General features: G+C 34.3%; 1 protein-coding gene across 1 annotated transcript; it reads right to left on the reverse strand.

Annotated features, from left to right (window-relative positions):
- Nucleotides 1-4,560: 4,560 nt before the first annotated feature.
- Nucleotides 4,561-16,344, reverse strand: LOC110929501 (dynamin-related protein 3A). Its single transcript, XM_022172654.2, has 20 exons — nucleotides 15,797-16,344; nucleotides 11,565-11,847; nucleotides 11,442-11,470; nucleotides 11,225-11,326; nucleotides 10,433-10,501; nucleotides 10,294-10,353; nucleotides 10,066-10,179; nucleotides 9,329-9,377; nucleotides 9,131-9,240; nucleotides 8,756-8,848; nucleotides 8,570-8,662; nucleotides 8,333-8,470; nucleotides 7,483-7,596; nucleotides 7,294-7,389; nucleotides 6,600-6,651; nucleotides 6,370-6,518; nucleotides 6,128-6,274; nucleotides 5,966-6,018; nucleotides 5,183-5,282; nucleotides 4,561-5,102 (listed from the first exon to the last, which is right to left on the reverse strand). Exons 1-20 carry the CDS (start codon nucleotides 16,190-16,192, stop codon nucleotides 4,833-4,835), a joined length of 2,517 nt encoding a protein of 838 aa, XP_022028346.1. The 5' UTR covers nucleotides 16,193-16,344; the 3' UTR covers nucleotides 4,561-4,832.
- Nucleotides 16,345-20,938: the final 4,594 nt, after the last annotated feature.

The raw sequence follows: 20,938 nt of genomic DNA on the forward strand, positions 1-20,938 counted from the left end.
CAGGTATAAACGATATTTGATTATATTTTACTAACCCATCAAAACAAGTTTGGTTAGTCTTGTAGATGCAGGAATGTAACTAAACACAGTCCTGGACATATGATATTTTTTGGAAGGAGACACCTAAAGTCTTCTTAGAAGATTATACAACATTACTCAACATAAAGGATTGCACATTAAGGGATCGAGCGACAAATCATTGACTACAAAAGCTTTGATCAACTTTCAAGGAAGATGGACACACGTCACTTAAAGGATACATGTTAAAATGAGGGGGAGACTTATTTAAGTTGCACTATTTTTCCCTTGACTAAGTTTTGTCCCATTGGGTTTTCTTAGTAAGGTTTTTAATGAGGCAACATACCTGATCTAGAAGTATCAGGGGGACTAATGCGCATTACACGCTGCACTCTTTTTCCCTTAGCTATGGTTTTGTCCCACCGGGTTTTCCTAGCAAGGTTTTTAACAAGGTAGCATCAAGCGTATTATGTTGATAACCAAGGAGGAGTGTTATGAATATACTTATTATTAATGTGGTTATCAACACCAAAAATATATTAGCTTTCTCTCCAAGTTTTGTACACCTATATATACCACTATTGTATCTCATTGTAAGTCATACCTATCAATGAAATATTATTTCTTTTCTCCCTATAATTCTGCCCATATTCCTGGGTTAATAGGCTAGTTTCACAACAAAATTAATAATTGATAACATTATTATAATGATTACGTGCCATGTGAATTGATTGTTTTTTTTTCTAAAATAAATGGCTCAAAACTAGGTGATGATATTTTCATAAATTTTATGTTCAAATAATTGAATAAACAAATAGAGAAAATGTATTCTGGCCCTTTCTCACTTTAACTCCTCCCCTCTTTGATTTTCAAACGACTATAACTTTTTCATACGTTAATATTGTAAAAAAAATTATTTTGTATTAATGAGCATTTCATTCTCTTTAATTCGAGCAGCCTATTGCTATAATTTTCTTAAAAAATACATTATTTTGAATATCCATTACGGGGTTACACAAATAGAGAAAGTGTATTCTGTTCCTTTCTCACTTGAACTCCTCCACCTTTTGATTTTCAAACGGCTATAACTTTTTCATACGTTAATATTTTTTTTTAAACTTACACTGTGTTAACGTGCATTTCATTCTCTTTAATTCGAGCAGCCTATTGCAATAATTTTATTATATATTTTACATGATTTTAAATACCCCATTACATGATTTTGAATACCAAACACACGACTACGTGATTTTGAATACCCATTACGTGATTACGTGATTTCTTATACTATGTGAAATCACACTAAGTTATTACATAATTATGTAACAATAGTTGACTATGTATTATTACGTGACTACGTGATTTTGAATACCAATTTCGTGATAACGTGATTTTATTATAGTATTTTATGTGAAATCACACTGAATGATTACGTAATTACGTAAAAACATAAACATGGAATACATAATATTTTATATGGAATAACTAATATTTCAGGTTTAATCACGTTTTAAGGATAAATTATATATACAAAATATTAGCAAAATCAACCTATAATAACCACATAATGTCGTATATTAGTGATTTAATCACGTAATAAAGCATAAACAATCAAGTTCTTATTATTGAATGTGTAATAACGTAATAAGCATAATTATAATAGCATTAGTTATAATAAATCATATTGAATGGGTAATCAAGTAATGGATTTATACTGAATGTGTAATCACATAATGGTTTGTGTTGAATGTGTAATCACGTAATGGACTAATGGGTATTCAAAATCTTGTAAATTATTTATTTCAGAAAACTATAGCAATAGACTGCTCGAAGTAAAGAGAATGAAATGCTTGTTTTTACGGTGTAATTTAAAAAAAAATATGTTATTAGCGTATGTTAAGGTTATAGTCGTTTGAAAATCAATGGGGAAAATTGTTCACTTGATAAAAGGCTAAATTGCTCTTCCGGCCAATGACACTTGTCCTCCTCTTCTTGTCGCGTATGCTACGAAAGTTATGTCGTACGGGATCCGGCCTCGGATTGTTTTACTATTGTTTTTAGTTCACCAACAAATTAATCTAGAAAATAATTTGCGACATATTCAATAATTAATTGTTACATTATGTTTCATATCAAATAAGATTTAAATATGTAAAATTAATTAGAATACGAAATTCAAAACAAATAAAGGTAACAAATTAATTTTAACACTCGAGTAATTTGTGTTGCGGAACTAGATGAACACTTCAATGTTACTAAGGGTGTAAGGGACACTCCTCTAAGTGGGGAGTGACCTCTCTTACCCACAGCCAATGAGTACGCGACACGTCAACTCCCCACTTAACTCTCCTCACACCCTCAATTTGATGGCTGCACTCCTCTCTTGGGGACTTGGTTTTTTTTTATATAAATATTTTTATAAAAGTATCACAAGGAAAAAACAAAAAAAAAAGAAAAACTCAAGTTTCACACGGTGAACCCTCCCCGCTCCCCACTCCCCGATTTGAGTCACCGAAGGGTCGGCGACAGTGTTCCCGATCGGGGAGTACACTCACCGCACCCCTCCCCGCAGGCGCCCCGGACACCCTAATGAAAATGTAATTGAGCGTTTGTAAAAGATGAAAACACAGAGGATGATTATAATTGAGCTATTTTATATTATATTATAAGGCAAAAGATCAAATACAAATAATCTTAACATACTAAACATACAAATTGAAGGAAAACCCAAAAAGACAAGGTGGCATTTTTGTAATTACCACCAACTATCAAAGTTACAACCAAAAATACCTAAAAAAACACAAATTTTTTTTAACATTATTTATTAAAAAATCGCTACATTTCGTTAGCAAAAAAAAAAAAAAAAAAAAAAAAAAAAAAAAAAAAATTTGGCTGCTACTAAAAGTAGCGATTTTTTAATAAAAAATGTTAAAAAAATAAAATAAAATAATTTGTGTGTTTTTTTTATTTTTTTAGGTTTTTTGGGGGGTTTAGTTTTTAGCATTTTAGCTTGGGTGGGGGGGGGGGTTAGGTTTTTTTAGGTTTTTGGGGGTGGGGGGTGGGGGTTAGGTTTTTTTAGGTTTTTGGGGGTGGTGGGGGGGGGTTAGGTTTTTTTAGGTTTTTGGGGGGTGGGGGGGGTTAGGTTTTTTTAGGTTTTTGGGGGTGGGGGGGGGGGTAGGTTTTTTTTAGGTTTTTGGGGGGTGGGGGGTTTAGGTTTTTTTTGGGGGTGGGGGGAGTGGTTAGGTTTTTTTAGGTATATTTGTAGAGTAACTTTGATAGTTATTGATAATTACAAAAATGCCACCTTGTCTTTTTGAGTTTTCCTTCAATTTGTATGTTTAGTATGTTAAGATTATTTGTACAAGAACTTTACCCTATATTATAATACTTAATTAGCTATATTGTTTTAACATTATTTTATTTATCTGACTCATTTTTAATCAACCCGTAGTGTGCCCACCCCACAAAAAATTTTGTATTCACCACTGATACCGATTATTAACGAATATTTAAACAAACAATAAATTCAACCAAAACAATATGATATAATCCATAAATTATAACAAACGTTTAACCAAAAACATCAACTATTGAAAAACATTGAAAAGTCCAAAATTCAACAAAGATTTTTTTGCATGTTGGTTCGATTATGGTGGGTATGGAAACATTGGTAACCATAACCGACCAGTTACCTTCGGTTTTCAAAAAACAATTAACCGATCCTCTGGTTTTTTATTTAGTTCGGTTTTTATGGTTCGATTTTGTCGGTTAATTCAGTTTTTTGCACACCCTATTTGTAAGCAACCGAATCAATTTATACTATTTAAATTGTTTCATTTTTTGTAGAGTAAAATACACGGATGGTCTTTGGCGTTTACCAAAATTTTGGATTGTTCATAGCTTTTCAAAAGTACACGGATGGTTCTTGTAGTTTGCACTTTGTAATGCATTTAATCCCCCAATCAACAAATCTAAAGGTTTCAACATTCCAGGTTAGGGACTAAAACGTTACAAAATGCAAACTATAGAGACCATCAGTGTACTTTTAGAAAAAGTTAGAGACTAAATACATTACAAATTGCAAACTACATAGACCATCCGTGTTTTTTTGAAAAGCTAGAGACCAAATCCAAAATTTTGGTATACCACAAGAACCATCCATGTACTTTACTCTTTTTGGTTTTGTACGTAGATTTAAAATAGCTATTTTTATAATTTTTAAAGCTTTAAAAACTATTAGTTGTAAGAAATAAAAATCTTAAATGTTCAACCCACCCAAATTGAACCGTTTCTGCTGGTCAGGCCAAACAAATTAGCATGGCCCGTTTAATTCGCCGATTTTAAACCATGAACACCCCGATGTCAAAACAAAAACCATGACTAATTTGAAAACAGCTTGATCGAGCTAGGTAACCCCATTGATCGAATCAAAAACCGTTTGCAAATGTCTTGCGACGTTAGCTCAGGCGCAGCCAGTCACCTACTAGAGCAACCGGTTACCATCCCCATGATGAAATAAAACTTAAGCCCACTTATCAACCCTAAAGAAAAACCAAAGGCATTCATATTACAAAAGTTGGACCAACTGTACATTATTACCCTTCTTCCAAATACTTTTCAACATTCCAAAACAAAGACAACTAACTGTTGCAAGTTTATGACTCAAAAAGTATGTGGAATCAACTGCACCAGTTTTCTCACTGGACTTCAGCAAACAATAGACTATAATAGTAATAATATAAAGATAAAAGAATAACAAGTCTACCGCCCATTCAAAACATTCTTAAAAAGTCCACAAAATCGTTCTTGCCGGTTTAAAGACCAAGAAGAGAGGCGCGATTGCTTCCACTGGTCTCTAAATTGCCATAGAAAGGTGAGGTCAACTCACCCGAATGGGAAGACTTGCGTGACGATCTTTGATTTTTTGGTGAAGCCGTGTTGTAAGGGTCCATTGACCCGCTACCGGATGGAAACATTGAGGATGTATGAAGCCCGTGAATTTTGGGGAGGCCCGTCGCGTCATTGTTGGTCAAACTGTAACCTCTTTCCACTGTCTCGGCTTCCAGTGGCAGTTCATCCAATGTCTATAAATATAAAATATAATTAATTTAGCCCGGCGACACACATAAACCAACAACTGTGTAGAAAATTAGCAGAAACCTACCCGAAAAGCTTGCTGAAGAACACGCAGCGTTTCACGAGTGCGCTTTCTCTTTACAGAAATGTCATCGGGTTCTTGCAACATTTGCTCAAACAGATCATCTCTGTACAGCCACATAACCAACACATTTATTAGACATTAGATTATAAAATAAAAGGACTACACAGTTCGAATTGTTTCATAACTATTGTAGTTTTTAAAACAACTTTCAAGAATATAGATCTTTCTTGCTTCTGAAATAAACTTTTTTTAAACATTTTTTTCTTCTTTTTCGTACGTTCTTTTTAATTTAGGATGTAGTTTACTTTTCTGTAATAATTTGTAACATTCAATATACATTTAAACACAATGTTTTGTCCAACCATTTTGAATACATTTCAATATCTAATTTACTCAACTTGAGTTGTATCCAACATTATATTTTGGTCCGTAAATATAAAAAATAAAATAAAGAATACATTCCATTGGACACAACTCAGTTCTTATTTAAATTTGTATCAAAATCTAGACAAAAAAAAAGTTGAAGAAAACTATGTACTTGTATTTACATTAATAATAAAAGTTATAAAACATTACAAATTAAAAAAGGTAAAACTAAACTGTATCTTAAATAAAAACATATAAACAGAAAAAAATAAACATATATGTTCCCAAGAGTGGAGAGAGATTGCGGGGTCATACAGACCCCGGTTAATACTTTCAAAAAAAGAAAAGAAAAGAAAAATGCTATTTTTTAAAAACTAAAAAAAAATCAAAAACTTCTAACAATTACAATTGCCTTATTACCTGTACAGCTTTTTAATGAACACATTGTGCAGCTCTCTCTTTGTATGATTGACCTGATATTTGGTCAAAAAAAATAATAAACCATAAACAAACTAGAAACGCCATCAGAAAAAGATAAGATAATAGTTATCAAAATAAAGTTCAGTGATGTGTCATGATTACCAGAAAGTGCATGATGGCTTTCGGCACGTAATCCTCAATGTTCTTCCTGACAATATCATAATAGGATCTCAACAATAACTTTGTCACGTGAATCTCGATAGCCTCTTGATCGGAATTGGCATCAGAAGGCCTCAAAACCGTTGGCGGCTATGGAAAATATTAACAATATTAGCAATTGTATTGTATCCTAATTGCATCAGTTTTATCATTTATTTTCAATATTTTTAATATTATGATCATACCTCCCTCAAATGTATCATTGAAGATGAATAGTCGAAATGATCGATGGAAGAAACAGGTTCACTAAACGGCTTGTTTGAAGAGTTATCTTTGGTTGACATTCGACTATCGGAGCCACCAAAGATTGATGATATTCCCCAGCTTGTACTTCCTGGAAAAATCACAGCCATCAAAATTTCACGACTGTTGATTATATAGATCTCATGAGACTATATTTTAAGCAAAATCATACCAGATGTCGATTTCTCGACCTCACCAGCTGGCCGGGACCCAGATTGATTATGCTGCAAAAGTTTATTTACTGTTAATTATGACAGCAACAAGACGCGTATGGGGCCCACAAATAGAAGGTATCATTTAATCATAGAATTGGCTAAATGTAGAATGCCAGGCTGTTTAATTAGGGGTGCTAAACTGGTCGTGTTCGCAGGTTCAACCCAAACCGAACCCCAAACATGACACAAACCCAAACACAACCCGAATATTAGCGGGTTGACCCGAACACAACCCGTTCAACTCGATTTTTTTTATTTCTTCCACAAATTAATATATTAAATTTAAAATATTTGTAACTGTATATAATACAATTACATTAAAAAATCTTATGTCAATTTCTCTTTTTAAGTTATAATTATGGCATAATATACACACCCAAATTAATTTATGACATAAAACATATTGTAAACAAAGAAAATATAATATAAATGAGTTAAACGGGTCAACCTACCAACCCATGAATATCATGTTAAGTTCATGTCACAAATTCACACCCCTAGTTTAATGGACTAGTGGTGACAATTTCAACTCATTTAAATGAAAATCAAGTTAATGTGAAATATCTTTAACCTCCAAGTGGTCAACTAGATCAAAAGAGCCTAAAAAGGTAAACAAAACAGATTTTCAAAAATGCACAACACTAAAACAACCTGGTCAGTGACAATTCCGTTGCCTTGTCGTCCAAGAAATGTGCGTGACTTGATACTTCTTTCAGATTGTGGTGCTTTATCCAACTCAGCAGCATCCTGACCAACCAAATTTAACTAATAGTTAGAGATAAAGCCATTGGCAAGTGAGGTAAACATGCAAAACTAACACCGCTCTACACATAATTACACCTTTTGCCTTGAAACTGCTGATGCAATCCTAGAAGACTTGACTTGCTGCATAGCCAACTCTACCGCCTTACTACCACCGATAAAATTCGGGTGTGAAGTGTTTATATAGTCCATCTGCAGATAATAATAAATACGTACTCTAATAATCTTTTGCATTTCAAAAAATTGAAAATAAGTAGTAATGTCGATAATCTACTACTTAATAAATGAATACAAAGTTGGACACGTGTCACCACCATATTTCATCTCACTAAATTTTTCCGGCCCAAATCACTCCATCACCTTAAATAAAGAAATTGTTTTATAAAATAGGAAAGTGTATCTTAATCCTATTTTAATATTATTAACTTCTTTTTATACCCATTTGTGAGATAATAAATTTAACCACTAATTATGAAAGTATTTTATGTCATATATAAACCGTTAACACATATCTTAAATTTCATAATAACTAATTATTAACTAAATCAGTATAACAAATCTAATTTACTTGTATGTACATAAAAGTTATATTTAAAAGATACATAAGAATAAAAAGACTATTATTTATATACATTATTATATTAAATGTAAAACATAATTTCAGTCATATGAAGAATATATATATTTGTGTAAAACATATTTTTCAGTATTCAACTCGTGTAATCCACAAGCTATTATGGTAGTTCCAGGTTACTAATTTGCATAGGCCAGTTTTTGTGATAAATTCAAGTTTTTTGTGTGAACTGTCATATAGTAATAAAAATAAAGAGAGTTATATTAAGTTTTTTACAGATTATATAATAATAAAGTTTCTATTGTACAAATCTGTGTAATACACAGGTCTATAACCTAGTAATATAATATATACCTCCATTTCAACTATGTGTCCAATCATGGTTTCAGAAGGTTGAAGACCATCACGTAAGAAATTCCCGGTGACATCATCCATTCGCTTTCTGAGAACGGGAAACCTTTGTAGCTCATTAACCATACAGCGATGACTCATCTAAGATTAAAAAAAACAAAATCAGCATCTTTACGAAGTATGTTATAATGAAAACGGGTAGATTATAATAAAAGCAGGTAGATTTAGATAAACCCTGACCTTGATTAACTCATCGTATACAAATCTTGCACATTGAACACTTGGATCTAATAAACGAGCGATCTGTCTTCTAATAAGAACTTCAAATGGAACCTGAAATGCATATAAAAGAGTATATCAAGCATATGAGATACTAAGCAGCCAAATATGATAGAAAAAAATTGATAAATTGAGAACTAGACCTACTTCTGGCACAAATAAGGCGGATCTAGGACCAGTTGCATTCTGTATGGCGGTTCGAATGTCATCATCGGTCAAGTCTTCACATGGATCAACTTCCTGCAGAAAAATCAAACCTTATCAGTTATTAAAGATGAAAAACAGTTATCTGACCATGTTTCACTTATTTTAATTATCCATAATCAATAATTTATTTAATACTAAATTATATACAGTAATACCGTAATAGATGAATACCATCAAAACCAGAAAGAAAAAAAAAAAAAAAAATGCTCTGTTTCGTAATGTTTTATTTATTGATGCTGATAACAGTAATAACAGTTAGAATCAACAAATTATTCACTTTGTGATAAGAAAAACTCAAACAGTCAAACTACACACCTCCAAACTCTTGACAAATATTGACTGGAAAATATAGTGTATCCTTGCTCCTCCAGATAACTCAGCAGTCGACATCTCTTCATTCTTTCCCTCAATCATCGAACAGAAGGCTGTTTAAAAAAAATCAACGTATATTTTAGAACAAAAAAAGTCAGCTCTAATTATCATTAACAAATAAAAGCAAACAAGTCACGTAACCTTCCGAATACTTTGATAGAATATTTAAAAGAAGAGCTCCCATGCCAGCCTGCAGATTATCAAAATGCTACCGTTAAAACACAAAAACCAACTAGATTCAAAACCAAGACTACGCATAAGATTATGCGAACCAATCTTAGAAGTCACAATTAATGATCCCCAAGTTGAACTAAAAAAGAGATCTTAGGTTCCAAATATCCAATTAACGTTACAGAATTTAAAGTATCATTATAGCCAATAAATTATGTGTATCAGTGTATGCTTAATCACTCATGAAAAATACTGTACAAAATCATTCAACAAGTCAAGACCGAAGCGGTCAATGGCTTTGGGATAGAAGTTATCGTGCTCTTCCAAAATAGTGGTGTACATTAGCGGTCTATAATGGCAGAACCGCTATTATCGGCGCTATTGACCGCTATTGGGCCGATATCGACCGTTATTTTGAATGCCTTGGTTGATGTGGACTCGAAGGAAGATTTCATGGCTTACAATTTGATTATCTTTCAAATATTGGCACTTTTGAGTTTTGACTTTTGATATTACCATTAATATTATATGTTTTATATATAATATATGAATATATATAAATTCTGCATGATATAAATTACCGATATCCCACCGCGATAACTATATCTCAAATATTGGCACTTGACCGTTATTTGATTGTGGACCGCCATAACTATATAGCTGAAGACAATATAAAGACACAATTACAAAACAGTTTCATTGGGTACCTTTGACTCTGTGATTTCTCCATAGCTAGCATGCTCCTTTGCCACCGCAACTAATTGAGCACTAATGCGTGATTTCAACCCTGGTAGCACTGTTTTGATATGTTGTACTAAAATCTGCAAACAATAAGAAACAAGTAAATATAATACTTTATCTTAAAACTGTCTTAACACTGCAATCTTGAATCATGAGTGACAGCTGCAAAATTGCTCGACGAGATTGCAAAATACCTGGTTCAATTTTTTTGCCAGCTGAGGCACTCCACAAATATCAGCAACCTCATTATAAGCCTAGACCACAATAACTAGTTATCAACTGAAAAACCCATAACCACCAAATTGTTAAACTTTAGGGAATAAAATGTTATACCGGACGACTTCGGAAAAATTTCTCCTCGGCTATAAGTGCATCTTTAATGCTCCGGTTCAGCATAATATCCTATTTACGAACATCATTATGTTGTGATATAATTATATAAATTAACAAAACAACCACCAAAGTTGTGTTCTAGACTCTAGAGCTTCAGTGATCTTCAAGTGTTGATAAACAAAACAGACATCTTCCATAATACTAAAAAACCTAAAAGTAGCAATTAATACCGAACTGGAAAATAGATAATAGTAATCAAATTTTGATAAGTAGGGCTGCAAATGAACCGAACGAACACGAACAATCATTAAGAAAATATGTGTTCACGAACTGTTCATGAACGCTTACCGAACGAGATTTTATGTTTGTGTTCGTTCGTTAAAGAAATGAATGTGTCCGTGTTCGTTTGTTAATTTTAGGCAATGAACGTTCATGAACACAGACTAATGTACATGAAAACAAATGGAAACAAACTAGAGTTCATGAACAGAATATACAATACACTGATACTTATTAAATATTTTATTTGTCGGAATTTTGAAGTATCTAAATAAAATATAAAAACTAAAAACACTAATGAACTATTGAACACAAACGAACACATTACCGAACGTTCACGAACATAAATGAACGAATGCGGCCTGTGTTTGAACGAAATTTCTTGTTATTCGTTCATTTATTAAACAAACACAAACGAACTTCCTGCCGAACGGTTCACGAACTGTTCGCTGAATGTTTGATTCGTTTACAGCCCTATTGATTAGTGTCAAACATAAAACAATAATTAAGTACCTCTTGACTACGATTTACAACACCCACATAACCAAGTCGGAGGGGGATCTGTTTTCCCAGCAAAATATTCCTAGCATCTGTTCCTCTGTCCATAATGTCCAACTAAACAATGTAAAGGGTAACCATCGTCAGAAAGTAACAAAACAACACAACATCATAAAATAACTATAGAGTAAAAAATTCAAGTTGAACTTTGATTTGTGTGTCACATTTGCACCTTAGTTATCACACCAATAGTTCGGTAGCCTGACAGAACAAGAAAAAAAAGAATCATGTTAAATAGATCGCCTTAGTAACTCAAACAAGATATCATGGTAAACCGTTAATGATCAGCACTTACCGTCTGGATCAGCATTTCCTGCAATCTGAAGTGCATCTGAGTTGGCAAGATCAGAATTTGCTGGTGTCACAGCAAGAATTAAACAGCTGGGAAGCTTTATGTATGACATTATCATTGTTCTAATACGCGCTTCGATATCAGAAGGCTGATCACCAACGGGAACTTTTGTAATGCCGGGCAAATCAACCAGGGTTATGTCAAGAACATTAGGTGAAAAAATCTTTAGCCGAATCTGCTTGTCAGATACACCCTTGTTTCCTCCTGCTTCCCTGTCGGTCTCTCTCTGGAATATCCAGATTGTCACATAAGAAATCAGTGGTCAAGTCTTGACAAAAAATTTGATCTTATATATATTTATTATGCAATTAAATGGATGATCATGCAATAAGATACATCATCAACTCAATGAGAGGTGACAGTTATGAAGTAATCATGTGTGATTTCTTATATAAATATGAACTCCGGTGCTAATTTCATATACACTAGCACAAATTACCACAGGTAGTGATACCATATCTAAAAAGTTAACTTAAAAGTATACAAGCTGACATTTGAGTATCAACTTTGTTTACTTTCTAATCTAAAGTTTACCATTCACACTTAACTTGAATATGCAAATTAACTAAAAAAGTGGTGTATTCTTACCTATAATGGATAAAAGATTAAAAAATTTAGTAAGGAGCAATGTTGTCATCTATTCAAACTAAATCAATAAGTTACACTCACAACAAATACTTTTTAGAAAGGTAACTCGCACTCTCTCTCAGAGATCAAGCAAACCAGCATTACTAATTCACTGAACGATATAGCAATTGGACTTAAAGTGAAGACCGTTAGAAAACAATCAGCAAAGTTTTTAGCATTTTCTAAGTAAACAGATAGTTTAGGTCTCTTGATAGTAGTTTCATTATCACGGATTCATGGGTGTATCTGAAGCAACCAAAATACTAGCCCATCGACCTCCTAAACAATCAACACCTCTCTTACTTGATAGCATGAGTACATCATAACCCATTGCCAAGATTTAAAAAACGGAAACGAGTTTCGAGGCGTTTTCCCTTCGCCTCACGAGGCGTAAGCCCGAGGCGGAATTAAAAACAAATATAAAATTATATATCTTATAAAATAAATTAGTACTTCAAAATTCCAATAAATACTTCAAGAATTCATTGGGCTAAGTCAAATTTCCTTATTTTTAGGAGAGCCCATGTTTTAAGAATGAGCCCATGTTTTAAGAAAGAGCCCACTGTTATAAAAACTCACAGGACCATCAGAGCATATGTGTTTTACATCTAAAAGCCTAATCGTTCATCTCCAAACTCCATCTGCCATAAAAAAAACCTATGCAGTTAATGCGGAAAAATATCGGATATCGGTCAAGGACCGATATTTGAGATATCGATTATCGCGGTGGGATATCGGTGGGATACCGGTAATTTATAATATAATATATTTATATATAGAACCTATATAATATATGTATATAATATATGTATACAACATTTTTATGCACTAACTTGTAAAAGTCTAGGGTTAATTTTGATAAATCTATAACTGGAGGATGAAATTGTAATTTAGTTAAAAGATAAGGTGTGTAAACAAGAAAAAGGAGTTAATTTTTATAACCCTACTATCGTCACGTGTAAACTAAAAAAAACCCTAAACTAAAGCAGCCGCCGTGTCTATCTCCTCCTCCTCTATTCGCTCCTCCATCTTCTAAACCTAAAAACAAACAGCCGACAGACATATCTTCTTTCATTCTACGATTCAGCAGGGAAGGTAAGGTTCAATCAGTAGGTAAGCTTCGATTCAACAACTTCGATTAGCCACTATTTCTTCTCTATCACGATTGAATTCTCTATCACCAGCGAATTATGTGACTATAGTTGGGCCTATCGATATTATCGGTGAGATGACCGATATCAGAAATACAAAATATCGGCGATATATCGGTATATATCACCGATATTATCGCCACCGATATTATTACCGATTTTTCAAACCGATATGCCAGCCAAGGTCCGATAACCGATATATCAGTGAGATATCACCGATATATCGCCGAGATTGACTGCATAGAAAAAAACCCTAATTGTTAATACAGCCGTCATCTTCATATACTTTGTTTCTTCCGGATTGTCCATGCTACATGTTCATCTGCTGTGTTTGTTCTTCAACGCCACACCTGCTAAGCATCAATTGTTGATACAGTGGTCATCTCCAAAGAGTAAAACCTAATTCTCCCTCTTCCATCAGAAACGTACGCCTCTATCAGAAACGTACGCGCCTCTACCAGATACGACCGCCTCAGACCAAATGAGGCGTACGTATAAAATTAACCACCGAGGCACCGCCTCAAAAACAAATTCTTCCCGTTTCACCTCGAGGCGCGCCTCAAAATGGACGCCTCGAACGTTTTTTTAAACCATGCCCATTGCATGTTTTTGTACCCACACGAAGCATAGATACATGTCTTCTTAACACTTTCTTGCCTAGCTGTTCACCGCAGTATCATTTTGGTCAGACACAGATTCGAAAAAGTAACCCAAACCCATGAAACCGCTCGGTTAACATTCTCCAATAACCGTAAATTCAATTTTAGTTCAGTTAGAGCCCAAAACCCAACCAAACCACCCAGTGCACACCGCTAGCAGGATATGAATAATGTGGCATACCGCATACCTAAACAATGTTACGTAACGATGCTACATGTGACACCGTCTACTTGATTAAAAAACCTAGCTTTTGAAAAGTACTCAATTAAGTGTAATAAAGATAGTATAGCTACCAACTGTCCCTGCAACATAAATCCCAAACTTTAAGCGATTTATAGATCCTAAAACAGCTTAAAATAATAATTCTGCTAGGGTATACTCTATCAAGTGTTCATCATCTAAAGATTTCTTCAACACTAGCACGTCTAGAGTCTAAACTCCAAGACTAGATCTCCAATGAAACTTCTGTCCATATCACTCTAAATTTCACATTGTTTGGTCACAGTTTTAACATACTCACTTCAAGCCTTTCACTTAATTATTTATTAACAGATTAACTTCATACAGTGTTCATAAAAATTTCAAAACTCAAAGCACTCCTAATTAATTAGTTCCAAACACGAGTATGAAAATCCAAAAAGTGATACTAAAACAAATTACTACTGTTTAATGACAAAAATTAACGATTAACAGAATAACTTCATACTATGCTCATATAGATTTTAAAACTTGAGAGCACCCAGAAATTATCCATTCCACATACACATATGATGATCCAAAATGCAAGACTAAAGTGAAATTACCACTGTTTAATGACAAACTAACAATCATTTATGATGATCCAAAATGCAATATTAAATTAAAATTAACTTCATACAATGTTCATATAGATTTGAATCTTAGGGCACTCCTAAATTATTCACTCCAAACACACCTAAGGCCATGAGGATCCAAAATATGATACTAATTTGTAACTATCAATATCCCAATCTTTATCCTATTTATAGTTCCTAAAATGGCTTGAAATAATCATCCAGCATTCCAGCTAGTGTACACTTCATCTAGTGTTGGTCGACTAAAAAATTCTTCAAAACAAGCTTATCTAAAGGCTGGGCTCCAGAACTAAATCTCCAACGAGACTTCTGTCCAGCGGCCATATCACTATAAATTCCACATTGTTTGATCACAGTTTTAACAAACTCACTTCAAAGTTCAAACCTTACACTTAACTATTTATCAACACATTAACTTCATACAATGCTCATAAAAATTTTAAAACTTAAGCATTTCCTAATCTATTCACAGTTTTAAATTTTTTTGAAGCTTAAGCATTTCCTGATCTATTCATTACTAACTTCAAATTACCACTGTTCAACGACAAAAACTAAAAACTAACAGATTGACTTCATACAATGTTCGTATATATCTTTAAAAAAATTAGGGCACCCCTAAATTATCCATTCCAAATGCACGTATGAAGCTCCAGAATGTGATACTAAATTAAATTTACCACTGTTCAATAACAAAAACTAACAATTAACAGATCAACTTCATACAATGTTCTAAATTCTTTTTTTCAATTAGGGCACTCCTAATCTATTCATTCCAAACACACGTATAAATATCCAAAATCTGATCCTAAACTGTAACTACAACAGTTCCATAATAATAAGAAATTAATGACACAAAACATCAATAACAAAAAATCAATAAAAAGATTAAAAAAAAAAAACACACCTGAATTTCCCTGCGAATTTCATTGAAATCAAAAAACCTCTTCCCCTGTATATGCAAAAACTCACCATACTCCTCATCCGTACCATCAGCCTTCCGCTTAATCTGAACAAGCTGAAGCACAAGCGGCCGACGCGTGCAGATATCCGAGCCACGTGGCAAAAAATCCCGACCTACAAGTGCTTCGAGAACACTCGATTTACCGCTGCTCTGGCTACCGACAACGGCGACCTGAGGGAGCTCAATTGTAGAACTATTGCCTAAATGAGCGACGATGTCCTGCAGCTTGTTCACGATCGGAATCACGTTGTGGCCGAGCGGAGCCGCGGCGGCGTTGGACGGTGGTGGTGGTGGTGGTGGTTGTTGTGGTGTGGAGGGGACCACTGGTTCGTCGCCCATTGGTAGGGTTTGGATTGAGTGGAATTGGGGAAGATGATGAAAGGAAACCCTAGCGAGAGGAGAGAGAGTGCGTGTGTTGGAAAGGGGTTCTAGAGAGAGAGAAAGAGGGGGACGTGTGGGGGTGTTTTACTTTTAAATATCTCCAACAGAGAAGGGGTTGGAACTTGGAAGGAAGTGAGTTTTCAAGAAAGTAGGAGGCGTGTGGAGCGATTTTCATTTTATATTTTTAGTTATCTTTTGGGGCAAGTTTTTTTATCATTTTATACGGAGTTGGTCTTTATGATTTGTGAAAATTGCAAATTTGGTCCTAATAATTCACTAATTAGATAGTTGATACTAGTGGTTATAATTTTTGTACTTGTGTAGCCTTTATTATTAATCTATATTAAGTTTCTTTGTTAAGTGTGTGTGAAATTACTAGATTACCCTGAACAATAAAAAATAATTAATATGGGTCCACCCTCATCTTCTTTCACTTCTCTCTCTCTAAAAAAAACCCTATCATGTCCATCACCACCTCCACCGTCATTTCAACCCACCACCTCCACCTCCATGTTCAATATCAAAGCTATCAAATATCAACTATGTTAACATTAATCTAAGAAACAAATTAAAGTTATCAAATATTAATGACGATTGGAAAAATGTGATTCAGTTCTGGATATAAATGAAGATGTCTAATGTCGACATATCATATATTTATATATAATCGTGGAATTGTATATGATTATAACAAATTAGTTTAATAGGTAAGGGATTTACCCCTTAGAAAATTATGGGATTTTCTGTTTGAAACTAGATCGGGTTTTTGGGTTAACTTGAATTCTTTAATATTCGTCTGAAAACCAAACTAAGAAAGTGCAGTCGGGTTCGGGTAGTGGTGGCTAGCGAACTAGATCAGATCCTTGTTAATCAGGTCTATCTGTTTATTGGGTCGGGTCTATTCGGGTATGATGACGTGGGTACTCGAAGATCCCAGTCAGCAAAACCAAGGTTAATAACAATCACAAGAAAACAATAAAGGATGCTAAACATAAACTGAAAGTAAGAAGCTGGAAGTCGGAAGCTGGAGGCTCCCGATGAGAAGCTGATACACCAACGGCTGGTGATAGGGAGCCTAATGTTACTGTACAACCTTGGAACTTGAACCCAACAAGTCAAACTGATTAGACTTCTCACTAAAGCACATAAAGATGTCCTTGAAACACACAAACCTGAAACTTACTTAAAAAGACAAGGCTAACCCTGCAAGCAACGTCAAGGGAGGATAAGTTTACCAAGACTAGAAGGTACCAGCTGGCAAAGACTCCCTTGGGCAGAGCAATCTGCCTATAAAAGGATAGTCTTGTTCAGCCCAAAGTAAGTCCATCTCTCTCACTTTCACTCTAAACTCTTATCTTTTCATTTCGCTTAGACTCTTAAGATCATTCCACTAATTCTCACGCCAGAGTCCAAACTCGGGAGGCCACCTCTCGCGTTAAGGCTAACGGTGTTCTTTGATTGCAGATTCTGACCAATGAGCTACCTTTTGGAGTTGATCCTAAACCTTCTCCCTACCATACTCTTGTTTTAATAGGGTAAGTTACAGTAGAGGTGGTAGGTTAAAGGTGGAGGAGGTGGTTGTAATGGTGGGTTGAAGGTGGAGGTGGTGGTGGTGGGTTAGAGAGAGAGAGATGGGGGAGAAGAAGATGAGGGGTGGGCCCATCTCTATTTGTTTTTATTTTTTATTTTTAAACTGTTCACGGACAATTTAGTCATTTCACAAAGATTTAACTAGAAAATTTAATAAAGGTTAGTGTTAAGGACCATCCGAGTTTAAAGATTGCAACCACTGTGACCAAGTGTGTAATTAGTGAACCCTTGAGACCAAGTCTGCAATTTTCGCAAACCATTTATAACTATAAGTAAATAAAAAGTACGGTGCTTTTTTAACTTTAGGTGTGGTAATTTACACTGATATGTAGTATAGCGTGGTAATACTCAAAAGGTTTAATGTAGTGTTTGGTACGAAGGAATAGAAGGTGGAATTGAATGGATCGTTCTGATGGAATGAAAAGAAACACGTTTGGTTATCACGTGGTAATGGAATGGAGCATTCCAAAGGAATGCAAGTCCTTCTAAATATAACAGTTTTCATTCTTTGGCTATGCAGTTAAAGCGGTCCAAAATCGAATAGCGGTCAAGGTCCGCTATATGATATATAGGTTATAGCGGTGGATAGCGGTGATATAGCGGTAGTTTTTTATACCATGCATAATTTATGTATTTTTTTATATATATATAAATATATCTTTGAAAAATATTAATAGTAATATCAAAATTCATAGTAATATCATTCCATTATCAAAAACCTGTTGCAAATCAAATACTAATAGTAACTTTAAGGTATTTAATTTAAGAATTAACACAATCAAACACCGTTACTGCTATAACAGCTATAGGCCACCGCTATAGCACTGCTGTAGTACCGCTATAGTGGTATTTAGCGGTATTTAGTGCCGCTAATAGCGGAACAGCTATAGGTCACCACTATTTGGACCGTTACACACCCTGAGGTTCGTTAACCACTATAGCACCACTATTAACTGCTTAGTTCTTTAGTAAGGGTGTGTTTTTTTTCATTCCTTCAAGGAATGGAAATAAATATATTATTATTTTTATTATATATATATATTATTAATTTTTTACCATTAATATATTATTATTATTATTGAGGCAATTATATTTTTGTCGATTTAATACAATTGTGTTTCATTACTTCGTCATATTTTGCTTATCAAATTATACAAAGTAATGATTCATGTTATTCACATATGAGTAACCAAACATCACAATGGAATGGAATGATTCATTTCATTTGGGTGTCCATTCCATTAGCTCGTCCATTCCATTCCCCCGTCCATTTCATTCCCCCATACCAAACAGACCCGAAGAGGGGATGATTGTGACAACTGGCTCAAAACCGGTAATTTCCGTACTATTTTAATAATTATTTATTTCCTGCATTCATGTGTTTACACGTCAACATTATATGCTTACTTGTTATGCAATTGAATTCATGCATGTTTCATACATTAATTGTCACATTATACATTACTTTAAGCGTTGCGTCAAAACGATTAGTGAGCTCACCGGTTAGACAAGTTGCGTCAGCACAACTTCATAATACAGTTAAATGATAGATTTAGGACTTAGATGTAGGTCCAACATCAGAAATACATTAAAACCTAAGTGGATGAACAAAGGTTAACATAAACACTTTCCAGAAGCTAAAATAAGTACTAAAAACTACCCGAGACGCACTTTAAATGCATAATCCTGCAGAATTCAGCAAAAATCAGCATTTTAACACCAAAATAACATGCATAATTAATGTTGAAACAGTGATGATCCGAATTCCTTGAAATATGATCCAAAACAGACAATCTTCACTAGCTTTTATCCGAAATCTTTGAGTATGATCTGAATTTAACATAATATGATCCGAAATTGATTATTCTTCACAGCACACTTCAAACACAACAACCCAACACTTTGAAAACAACTTTCTTGAATATTTGATATCAAACCATGCCTGGAAATAGGTTTCAAAGGCTCTGATACCACTTGTAAGTCCCAAATACTTGGATCTTTCAATGATATCAAACAATCACCAAGGATAGGCAGAATCCAAACTTGGTGAGATTTGAGAAAAATAGAAAAACAAGAATAATACCGAATCACTTTAAACTTGCACACGATTCTATTACTTGAATACGCAAAACTGTCTGGTACAAGTTCTTCCACCTCTCTGATCTAGGGTTTCTCTATAAGTGTTCAACCTGATTTATGCGACATAAATCAGTTTATATACCCTAGACAATCTCACTTCCCTACATGGGCTCCCCATGGGCTTGCCTAGCCCACATGGCCTTAGGCAAGGCCCAATGACCTATTAAAGGTCCAAAACCTAATATAAACTAACTCGTTAAAGCCTAGTTCGCAACCATATCCCGTTGCGTATATCTGATGCGTCAGTTTCACAATTATAGGGCCTAACACCGTGTGATTGTCACACGGCCATGTTGTCACACCCCAACCGATGGCGGAAACATCGGGGTGCGGCACTAAGCGTTCAGATTGTTCATGAATTTCCATAACACTAATGGTTTCAATAGTAATTAATCAAGTTTCATAGAAATTGTCGAACAGCATCCACGAATCAAACACAAAGTACCGAATACAATAACCAAACATTGTTCAAAGTTTCTAGATTAACTAAGATGTGTTTCTAAGCAACATCCTAGCAAGTTTCTTGTTTCCTCGGCTACTATCAACCTGCAACATGTATTAAAATATATCAACAAGAATGTTGGCGAGTATACAAGTTTGAGTACGTAGTAGTATAATAGTTTAAAATGTTCCAAAAACTCATATCCAGCATAAACACATTTAACAAGTTTCACCACGCTATTAAACGCAGTCCAAGTGATAGCCTAAGTTTCCAATGCGTTAATCGCTTTCCCAAGACTCAAGGAAAGCAAAAATGTCTCCTCCTAACAATACCCCAAAGACTAACAGGGAGGTGTATTACCCCTATAGCGCTACCATTGTTAAGGCGGAACTACACACAAGGATTAAACGTTCTCATAGCATAAAAGTCTCAAGTTTCCAAGTATGAAGTCTCATGTTTACTGCGGATAGAGTAAGTTTTAAATAAGTTTCAAGTGTCAAGTGTCAAGTTTATAGAATACATGTTGCATCCCA

Source organism: Helianthus annuus, chromosome 3 (assembly GCF_002127325.2).
Source record: "Helianthus annuus cultivar XRQ/B chromosome 3, HanXRQr2.0-SUNRISE, whole genome shotgun sequence".
In the NCBI taxonomy this organism is placed as follows: domain Eukaryota; kingdom Viridiplantae; phylum Streptophyta; class Magnoliopsida; order Asterales; family Asteraceae; genus Helianthus; species Helianthus annuus.

Coding starts and splice junctions, on each gene's coding strand:
- LOC110929501 (XM_022172654.2), bottom strand. CDS start 16,192: ATGGGCGACGAACCAGTGGTCCCCTCCACACCACAACAACCACCACCA. Junction 8,849..9,130: donor TATTTGTCAAGAGTTTGGAG/GTGTGTAGTTTG, acceptor ATTTTTCTGCAG/GAAGTTGATCCATGTGAAGA. Junction 7,390..7,482: donor CAGCAGTTTCAAGGCAAAAG/GTGTAATTATGT, acceptor TTGGTTGGTCAG/GATGCTGCTGAGTTGGATAA.